This window comes from Dama dama, chromosome X, assembly GCF_033118175.1.
Source record: "Dama dama isolate Ldn47 chromosome X, ASM3311817v1, whole genome shotgun sequence".
NCBI lineage: Eukaryota > Metazoa > Chordata > Mammalia > Artiodactyla > Cervidae > Dama > Dama dama.
Window position 1 is genome coordinate 83,607,210 of NC_083714.1, and position 11,083 is coordinate 83,618,292.

At 36.9% G+C, this 11,083-nt stretch overlaps 1 protein-coding gene across 1 annotated transcript; it reads left to right on the plus strand.

Annotated features, from left to right (window-relative positions):
- The first annotated feature begins 1,039 nt into the window (after positions 1-1,039).
- On the plus strand, positions 1,040-6,696 carry ITM2A (integral membrane protein 2A). The gene is made up of 5 exons (XM_061136136.1): positions 1,040-1,150; positions 5,457-5,654; positions 5,888-5,998; positions 6,309-6,459; positions 6,608-6,696. The coding sequence occupies exons 1-5, from the start codon at positions 1,040-1,042 to the stop codon at positions 6,694-6,696; spliced, it is 660 nt and encodes a 219-aa protein (XP_060992119.1).
- The last annotated feature ends 4,387 nt before the right edge of the window (positions 6,697-11,083 follow it).

The window sequence follows — 11,083 nt, forward strand, 5'->3', positions numbered from 1 at the left end:
TGTGTCAATGATGATTTCTAACTCAATCCCTTTGAGATTATTGTTTTTCTTCTCACTAGATCTGGGTTAGCATCTGGCTAACCCAGATTTTCTATCCTCCACTCACATTTCCACCTCCCTAAACACATAGCTACACACACACCTCTGCTTTTCTCCCTGTGGATTTCACAGCTGGTAGCTGAAGAGAAACAAGTTTTGCACTGAGATCATGGTCTCCATTCCCTGGCCTGGGAGAATAAAAGATCTGGATTATTTCCGAGATTTTCTTTGAGTTTTCTGCATTTCTGGGTGTCTCATCATGTCTTACCTACAAAACGGGATTTAAGGAGGTAGGTGTCCTGTATTTCTAATTTAGGATTGCTCTGGGATAGGACATTAATTTTTTTTAATATCAAGTAATGAAAAAAATGTGTTGAGAGAACGAACCAAGTAACTCCAAACATGCTCTGAGTGTTCTTTAAAGGGAATGTATTATTGTAAAGGTACAGAACAGTCCTGGAATTGTGCTTTCAGGTCCTGGGTGGGTGCAGAGAGGAGGAAGCTTGAAAGGATGCCAAGTTACAGTTCCTGGCCCTGTGGGAAGCCAGGTTCACTTTTAAGAAACTAGAATCAGGGGCAGGGGCTATTGTGGCCTGGAAAGAGACAAAAAGACAGGACACAGCATGCTTCCTTCCACTCTTGCTCTTATCTGATGGAGCAGAGAGATAGGTGGGAGCACGCTTGAAGTTCAGGAAAGGAGTTCTGAGTCTCAGGCCACCGGCTCCACCCCATTTCTTTTCTACCACTGGCAACTCCCACTTCTATTCCAGCACTTGGACCCCCTCCCTGTCCTTGCTCGGGGGCCTTCCCTGAGCTCGCCCAAGGTCTCCCACCCAGCTTGAGACTGCGTCTCAAGTATACCCAGACCTGGGCTCCCAGCAGTGTAAAAACAGAAGAGGAGAAAGAAGGTGCTGCTAGGGCTAGCGCTATCTCCTCCTCCAACCTGCAGCCCAGAACACTGATTCCAGCAGCTCCTTACCGCGCAGTCCGAAGATTCACCATGATGAAAATTGCTTTCAACACACCCACAGAGGTGCAAAAAGAGGAGGCGCAGCAAGACGTGGAGGCCCTTGTAAGCCGCACAGTCCAAGCCCAGATCCTGACCGGCAAGGTAGCAATCCCTACTCTTCCCCTAACTGCCGGCTACGGTCGGGAAGGCGGGGTGGGAGTGGTTTACGGAGAAGGAAGGGGAAAGGTGGAAAAGGAAAAAAAAGAAAAAGAGAACTACTCTGCAGTTCCTGTGTTCTCTGGCGGTGCTCCCTGCGCTGTCGGTTGGCTTTGCCCAGTCTCCCCCATTCTGTCTATTCGCACCACCTTCCGCTTGTGGTGCCCGCAAGTTCCTTAGCATCTCAGCGCTTTGCGCCGGGTTCCCAGATTGCGTTGTACATCTCCGAGGAATGTCGGAGGGAGTTTGAGGAGAAGTCCTGGAACCAGATGTCACCTTCTCATGGGGGACATGTGGGTGGCTAGGGATGAACGAGGAGGGAAAGTCACCCAGTCAACTCCAAGGGCACACATTTTCCACAGGGTGCGGAGTGGATATGCAGAATGAGCAAGGACAGGAGATTTTAACTCTTCTTTCTTCCCTTTTGATATGTGTGAAGTTCTAGGAATCTAAGTCTTTCTAGGATCGCTGAGTGCCTGCGGAAGTGGGAGAGGGCAGCTTTGATTAGCTGCGGTATAGATTGGGGCAAGTGTCTGTCTGTTCTCCCACTCCCCCCTCCACCCGGTGTATATTTTCAGTTTCTCCTTGGCCATAGGTGGCCTTAAGCTTTGCGGTCTCCTTCTTTGGTAAAGGAACTGTCATAACTGAAGTTGGTCTTAATTAGAATTTGAGGTGTCCACTGTGCCCTCTTACTGCAAAAGCCTTGTGTTTTCCTAGTGGCATTTCCTGAAGGAAACATTCTTCTTCGGTAGAGGAAATTTTCAGGGTTTTTGTTTTTTTTCTCTCTCTCTCTCTTTTTTCCTTTCTAGTACAGTACTTCCTTTTCGAGCGATAGCCCCTCTGCTCACCCTCCCCCATAGAAAGTTTTGAAACAGGTCTGACCTTCTAGCATTCCCAATAACTGGGGGAGTTTCTCCCCTGAAAATGTTAGCCATTGTCTATTTAGTCCATTTTCTATTTCCTTTAAACATCTAGCATGTTTTCAGTGTTTGTAAACTACTCGTCATTTCCCTTGGTAAAATTTCAATGTTAAAACGTACAGTGATATATATATATATTTTGTTCTACAAAGTCTGTGCAGTTTTGGAGCTTGCAGATCTGCCCCAATTTGCCTTGCTCTCTCTGTAAAGATTGGAGTGAAGATTTGAAAAGACCTTTAAGTGAAATGAGAATCCATGTAGTAAAACTGATTACGTACACAGTTTCAAATGCTAATGAGCCTTTGCAGAATTTTTATCAGGGAAACTTTCAATAATTAACCCAGCAATCAAACTAGCTGTTGTTTATTGCGCATTTCAGAGCTCGAAAACACCCCCTTGTATTGTTGAGGATTTTTTTGTAAATGATGGAAAGTCAAATATGTAATTGTCCTACTTACTTTGTAAGGGCCAGATTTTGCCAGGTGGTCTAATTAGATGCCAGCAGTTAAATATAGTCACAAAATAATCTTTTTTTCCCCTCATCACCACAAACTCCATGACTTGTTGAATTCAGTTAATATGCAAGCAATATTTCTACTAGGCCTGTGGTGTTATGTAGAATAAACAAAATTGAGCATACACACTGTGATTATATTTTTTTACTAGGTGATGAAATTCCCACAGGATCCTGGCTTAGCCACTGTAAATCACTGATTCACTGATTCAATAATATTTGACACATTGTATTGTGATGTCTTGATAGTTTCATAGGAAATTGAACATGACAGAATAGTATGTCAGAGGTTGTGTACAATGACTTTAAAAAAATGTTCAGCAGGAAATGAACTGTGGTGACAACCCCCACCACAACGAAGTCTTGCAAATGTAAATGAAAACAAAATCCTGATTCCTAGTCCATTCTTCCATCCATGGGCAATTAGATTGTTTCCATATCTTATCTACTATGGTGGGAAATTTTATGAAATGGACACTATAGTACTTAAACCTTGCTTAATAAAATCCCTGAAATATTGAAGGGAGAAATAAAATTGAAGTGCAGATTTCTCTTCTTGTATCTCAGTGAAAAGAAAAATAAATAAATTCCTTTGGGAATTTCAAAGTAAGTCATTTTTGTAACTTATGAACATGTCACTTCATTTTTCTGGACTTCAATTAAATCATCTAAAATATAATTTCTAAGCCTGTAGCTCTAGATTACAGGTATTCACAATCATAATGTATAATATTTGTAGTATTTATCTAAGGTTATTTTTTTAATAAAAATAATTTAAATTTCTGAAAATTATTAGGACACAGAAAGCCTTCAAGTCTTATAAAGTATTAATAGAGGCTTGAAAATAAATAAATGTAGCTAAGAAAATGTGAATACTAAATTTCTTTGAATTTTAAAGAGAAATAATTTTTTGAAACAGTTTATGAAATGATTGCCTCTCCTTAGAATCCATATATTTGTTTTCACCAAATTAACTACAGTTTAAATAGCATTAAGTAGTTATGGAAAAGAGTTAATGGCCTGAAAGACTAAAACAATTCTACTTACATACCAGTTTGAATGATTATCAGAGAATAAATTTGCTGACTTTATTCATTCTACCCTTCAGTAATATTGCTGCTTAGGACATTGTGACTTTAAAGAATGGAATTGAAGGGCCCCTTGGTCCACTGCCCTGAGAAGAGTACAAAGTTAATTGGTTGCTTGTTTGCTTTGGATTCTTTTGTTCCAGTTACTAAACAAAATGCATGCATACTAAGTCACTTCAGTCCTGTCAACTCTTTGGAACCCCTTGGACTGTAGTCCTCCAGGCTCCTCTGTCCATGATATTCTCTAGGCAAGAATACTAGAGTGGGTTGCCAGGCCCTCCTCTAGGGATGTCTTCCCAGCCCAGAAATCGAACCTCATGCATCGGCAGGAGGGTTCTTTACCACTAGCTCCATCTGGGAAGCCCAAACAAATGATAGATTTAACAAAATTTTACAGTTGCTTTTACACACACAGCTTTATTCTTAAGTATCAATGTACTTTAAATCCAGTGTTTTGCCCAGAACATAAAAAATGTTATTTTATTAAAAGCAGTACTCAGCCATATAATATTGAGTGACATTAGGAAGCCCAATTTCTCATTAAAATTAGTAGGAAGTTGCTGTATACCACAGGGAGCTCAGCCTGGTGCTCTGTGACAACCTAGAGGGGTAGGATAGGATGGGAGTGGGAGGAAGGTTCGAGAGGGAAAAGACATATGTATATTTATGGCTGATTCGCATTGTCGTATGGCAGAAACCAAACATTGTAAAGCAATGTAAACACATTGTAAAGCAAATATTCCCCAATTATAAAAAGAGTTATGAAACAAATTTCGTCTTCAATATTTTAATTTCTAGAATGGTATATACCTACTTTATAGAACTCCTTCCTTCCTATAGAAGTTAATTTTCAAAAAACAGCTTTCTGAAAATCTTTTAATAAACAAAAGGTTGTTAATTCACTTTTAATTTGGCAAATAAGTTGATATACAAAAAATACTAAAGAAACTATTGTATTCCAGAAAGTTAGTAATTACATCACTGTACAAGTGCAGAAGGTAATGGGTTCCATTTATTTAAAGAGGATAACTTATTGCATAAATGCATGGCTATTTTCAGCTGATTTTAGAAGTATATACTTTGAAATAACTTTATATCTGAATTTGGAAATGCCAGAAAAAAGGTTATTATAAATTGGAGATTTTCACATCTATTAAACATCAAGAAGTGTTTTGAAATGATTTTTAGGCTAGGGTGACTTAACATCTATCTAAAATATATTGGGTTTCAAGGGCAGTAAAATGTATACAAAAGCAACTATTTGTCTAAAAGCACAATTTGTTTTCTTTGTTTGTTTGTTTTTAATTTTGGTTTTGAATAAATAGGAACTCCCAGTTGCTGCCAAGGAAAAAACAGGTTCCTCTGGGAGATGTATGCTTTCTCTCTTAGGCCTTTCATTCATCTTGGCAGGACTTATTATTGGTGGAGCCTGTATTTACAAGTACTTCATGCCGAAGGTAATATTAATGAAAGTTATTATCTTTTGGATTACTAATTATTACGTATTTAGTGGAAACAAATAATTCTGTGATGATCAACAGAAAAACAATTTAGGGAAAGTTTTCAAATTACCTTTCAGTATAAAAATGATTTGTCTTCATGGTGATGGCTGTAATCAACAATCCTCAGCTTGATAAGTGGTACAACAAACTGATTTGAGCTTGAGAAATGGTTTAAATGTCAAGGTAGTGAATGTTAGAAAGTTTTGATTGTCAGTTTTTGTCTTTTAGAGTACCATCTACCATGGAGAAATGTGCTTCTTTGATTCTGAGGCTCCTACAAATGCCCTCCAAGGAGGGGAACCCTACTTCCTGCCTGTGATGGAAGAGGCTGACATTCGTGAGGATGACAACATTGCAATCATTGATGTGCCTGTCCCCAGATTCTCTGATAGTGACCCTGCAGCAATTATTCATGACTTCAAAAAGGTGTGTTTCTCATTCTTACAGATATTTATGAATTTCTTTTTTCCTTAAATTTATTGGTATTAAATATGTTGATAAATGTAACTTTTTGCAGCAGAGCCTTTTTTCATTCTTTTGCTATTGGATATACATTAATTGATTTTGAAAGGTTGTAGATGCTTGTTCTAATGGTTGTTGGAAAATCTGCAGCACTGATGCTCTCTAAATCATACTTAACATTTTCCCCTCCCCAACAGGGCATGGCTGCTTACCTGGACTTGCTGCTTGGGAACTGCTATCTGGTGCCTCTGAATATCTCCATTGCTATGCCTCCAAAGAATCTGGTGGAGCTCTTTGGCAAACTGGCAGTATGTATTTCAGATGTCCACTCTTCCAAATAATATTGCTTCCACATTTTAAAAAATTAATAATTTGAGCCAAAACATTCCATTTCACTGAAATAATTTTCAAATAAAAAATATTTCATGAGCTTAAGACTGTTCTAAAAGCAAAGTCTATATTAAAAGTGTGTCTGCTATAGGTGAGAATCAATGTATGACAAAACCCACTGGAAAAAAAAATAAATAAAAATAATTAAAAAAAATAACACTAAAAAAATAAATAAATAAATAGTGGTTTTAAGAATTTCTCATTTCAGGCTTTTAAAAATTTTTTTAGAGTGGCAAATACCTGCTTCACACTTATGTGGTTCATGAAGATCTGGTTGCTGTAGAAGAGATTCGTGATGTTAGTAACCTTGGCATATTTATTTACCAACTTTGCAACAATCGCAAGTCCTTCCGTCTTCGTAGAAGAGACCTGTTGCTGGGTAGGCAATTTATTTCTTCCTTCACCCTATGTTATTGAGACAGTAAAGGAGAGTAGGAGTGGAATGCAGGGAAAATAGAGAGCAAATTTAGATATATTTTTATTTACACAAAAATGAAAAAGCCATTTTTTTGTGCATTTCCTCACAGGTTTCAACAAGCGTGCCATTGATAAGTGCTGGAAGATTAGACACTTCCCCAGTGAATTTATTGTTGAGACCAAGATCTGTCAAGAGTAAAAGGCAACAGGAAATGAGCATATTTAGTAATAGGATCAGAGATTTACTATATGACTTCAACATTAAAGTGTGTGGGATACTCAAGATATTTATTCATACATTTACTCTATGGCTTATATTTTTTTAAGGGGAAAAAAGAACTAGTAACCACTGCAAGCTTTTGTCAAATTTTAATTTGATAGGCATTACTAGTTGTTTGAAATGGCAATGAAATAACTCTTACCTTTTTCTTTTGAATTTATGTGGTTTAGATATCTGAAAGCAGCATGAACTTGTCAGCTATAACACTGACAATGAATTCCATCCTTTGTATGTGTGTGTGTTTCTAAATAAGCTCTTTAATCATATGGTAGAGCATGTTTTAAATTTAAAATATTTAAATTTTTTGACCTTTTTGTGTAAAGCATGCCAAATTGCTCAACATTGTTAAGTTTCATTTTGTTTCTCATTTTGTGCAACTTTCCTGAATTTAGAAATTATATCTTTACATTTCTGTTTGGTGTTCTGTAATACATCTGACTTGTATGTGAAACACTTTCCTAAAGAAGTTATTTTCAATATTGCAGTGATTTTTTTCTCACTGATAACATATTGTGAAATACACAAAACTATGTAAGTACTGCATGCTATAAGGAATTTAGGTTGTATAAATTCTACAAACCTATAATAAATGTTACCATATTCGACTAGTGCTCATTTGAGAGATACATAGCATGAACAATTAGCGTTACTTATTAAGCTTTGGTATATCTGCAATAAATCTAAAATTATGAACCTAGCTTTGCCTTTACTCCCGTGTATGCTAAGTCGCTTCAGTCATGTCCGACTCTTTGCAACCTTATGGACCATTGCCCGCCAGGCTTCTCTGTCCATGGGATTTTCCAGGCAAGAATACTGGAATGGGTTGCCATGCTCTCCTCCAGGGGATCTTCCTGACCCAAAGATTGAAGCTGCATCTCTTACGTCTCCTGCATTGGCAGGCAGATTCTTTACCACTAGTGCCACTTTACACATTTATATTTTATAATTTCATAGTTTAACCTCCTTTTGATATTATATCAATTACTCATGTATAAAGGCCCCATAATTGGCCTACTTGTAAATTCAACTATTTGTTAAGAGCCTTCAAGTCTATAGCAATTTCTGACCTTTAATGTATTTCCTTTTTAATAAAAATATAAGCAATCATATACAACTACAATAGGTCAATAAGTACTCACCATGGTAAAGATGTTGATGACTTTTAACACCTTCACATGTTGTGATCTCTGCTCTAAGAGTATAAACTCCGTGCAAAGGGGGCTATTACTTTAGATCAGCAGTCCCCAATCTTTTTGGCACCAGAGACTGGTTTTTCAGGATACAATTTTTCCATGAATTGGTGGTGGAGTGGTGGTGATTTCGGGATGACTGAAGTGCATTACATTTATTGTGCACTTTGTTTCTATCGTTATTACATTGTGATGTATAATGAAATATTTATACATCATTTCATTACTCACCATAATGCAGAATCAGCTGGAGCCCTGAGCTTGTTTTCCTGAAACCAGCTGTGGGTGATGGAAGACAGTGACGCTCACGAAGTGAGTTGCTTATGTCCAGTCTACTCTGTAATCTTGTTTCAGTTGCTATTACTGCAGAAAACCCTGCTTCTCAAAGATAAGATGTTGGAAATGGAAGCAGGCTTTTCAGTGCTTTTGTGGCAATCTCAAGATATTTCGCCCTGACTTTAATCTAGAATGTATGGAGATATGAAGCTATCTCAAACATTCTTCTTTTTTGAAATATATTTATTTTTTAATTGAAGGATAATTGCTTTACAGAATTTTGCCTTTATTGTCAAATCTCAACATGAGTCAGCCATAGGTATATATATGGCCCCACCCTTTTGAACCTCCCTCCTATTTCCCTCCACATCCCACCCCTCTAGGTTGATAAAGAGCCCCTGTTTGAGTTTTTTGAGACATACAGCAAATTCACATTGGCTATCTATTTTACATATGGTAATGTAAGTTTCCATGTTACTCTCAACATACAAAACACCCTCTTCTCCTCTCTCCCTGTGTCCATAAGTCTATTCTCAATGTCTATTTCTCCATTGTTGCCCTGGAAATAAGTTCTGCAGTACCATTTTTCTAGATTCTGTAATGTGCATTAGTATACAATATTTATCTTTCTCTTTCTGACTTATTTCACTCTGTATAGTAGGCTCTAGGTTCATCCACCTCATTAGAACTGACTCAAATGTGTTCCTTTTTATGGCTGAGTAATATTCCATTGTGTATATGTACCACTACTTCTTTATCCATTCATCTATCAATGGACATCTAGGTTGCTTCCATGTTCTAGTTATTGTAAATAGTGCTGCAGTGAACAATGGGATACATGTGTCTTCTTCAGTTTTGGTTTCCTCAGGGTATATGACTAGGAGTGGGACAGCTGGGTCATATAGTGGCTTTAATCATTTTTTTTTTAAAGAATCTCCATACCATCTTCCATAGTGGCTGTATTAATTTACATTCCAACCAACCAGGCAAGAGCATTCCGTTTTCCCCACAACCTCTCCAGCATTTATTGTTTGTACACTTTTTGAGGATGGCTATTCTGATCAATGTGAGGTGATATCTCATTATAATTTTAATTTACATTTCTCTAATAATGAGCAATGTTGAGCATCTTTTGATGTGTTTGTTAGCCATCTTTATGTCTCCTTTGGAGAAATGTTTGTTTAGGTCTTTTACCCACTTTTTGATTGGGTTGTTTATTTTTCTGGTTTTGAATTACATGAGTTGCTTGTATATTTTGGAAATTAATCCTTCGTCAGTTATTTCAGTTGCTGTTATTTTCTCCCTTTCTGAGGGTTTTCTTTTCACCTTGCTTATAGTTTCCTTTGCTGTGCAAAACATTTTAAGTTTAATCAGGTCCCACTTGTTTATTTTTATTTCCATTACACTAGGAGGTGGATCACAGAGGTTCTTTCTTTGATTTATTTCAGAGAGTGTTTTCCTCTAAGAGTTTTATAGTTTCTGGTCTTAAAATTAGGTCTTTATTCCATTTAGATTTGATTTCTGTGTATAGTGTTAGAAAGTGTTCTAATTTTATTCTTTTAGGTATAGCTGTCCAGTTTTCCCAGCACCATTTATTGAAGAGGCTGTCTTTGTCCCATTGTATATTTTTGCTTCAAAACTAAGGTACCCATAGGTGCATGGGTTTATTTCTGGGCTTTCTATCTATTTGGCCTATATTTCTGTTTGTGCCAGTACCATACTGTCTTGATGACTATAGCTTTGTAGTATAATCTGAAGTCAGGAAGGTTGATTCCTCCAGATCCATTCTTCTTTCTCAAGACTGCTTTGGCTATTAGGGGTCTTTTGTGTTTCCATATGAATTCTGAAAGTTTTATTCTAGTTCTGTGAAAAATGCCATTGGCAATTTGATAGGGATCACATTGAATCTGTAGATTGTGTTTGGTAGTATCATCATTTTCACAATATTGCTTTTTCCTACCAAGGAACATGGAATATCTCTCCATCTGTTTAGATTGTCTTTGATTTCTTTCATCAGTGTCTTATAATTTTCTGTATACAGTCTTTTGTCCCCTTAGGTAAGTTTTTTCCTAGATACTTAATTCTTTTTGTTGCAATGGAGAATGGGATTGATTCCTTAATTTCTCTTTCTGATTTTTCATTGTTAGTACATAGAAATGTAAGTGATTCCTGTGTATTCATTTTGTATTCTGAAGCTTTGCTAAATTCACTGATTAGCTCTAGTAATTTTCTGATACTATCTTTAGGGTTTTCTATGTGCAATATCATGTCATCTGCAAAGCAGTGACAGCTTTACTTCGTTTCTAATCTGGATTCCTTTTATTTCTTTTTCTTCTCTGATTGCTATAGCTAGGACTTCCAGAACTATGTTGAATAATTGTGGTGAGAGTGGACACACTCATCTTGTTTCTAATCTTAGGGGGAATGCTTTCAGTTTTTCACCATTGAGAATAATGTTTGCTGTAGGCTTATCATTTATGGCCCCTACTGTGTTGAGGTAGGTTCCTTCTATGTCTATTTTTTGAAGACTTTTTATCATAAATGGGTACTGAATTTTCTCAAAGGCCTTTTCTTCATCTATTGAGATTATCATATGGTTTTTATCTTTCAGTTTGTTAATATGGTGTATCACATTGATTGATTTGCATATAACAAAGAATCCTTGCATCCCTGGAATAAACCCAACTTCATCATGGTGTATGAGCTTTTTGATGTGCTGCTGAATTATGATTGCTAAAATTGTGTTGAGGATTTTTTGCATCTATCTTCATCAGTGATATTGGCCTATAGTTTTCTTTTTCTGTGTTGTCTTTGTCTGGTTTTGCTATCAGGGTGATGGT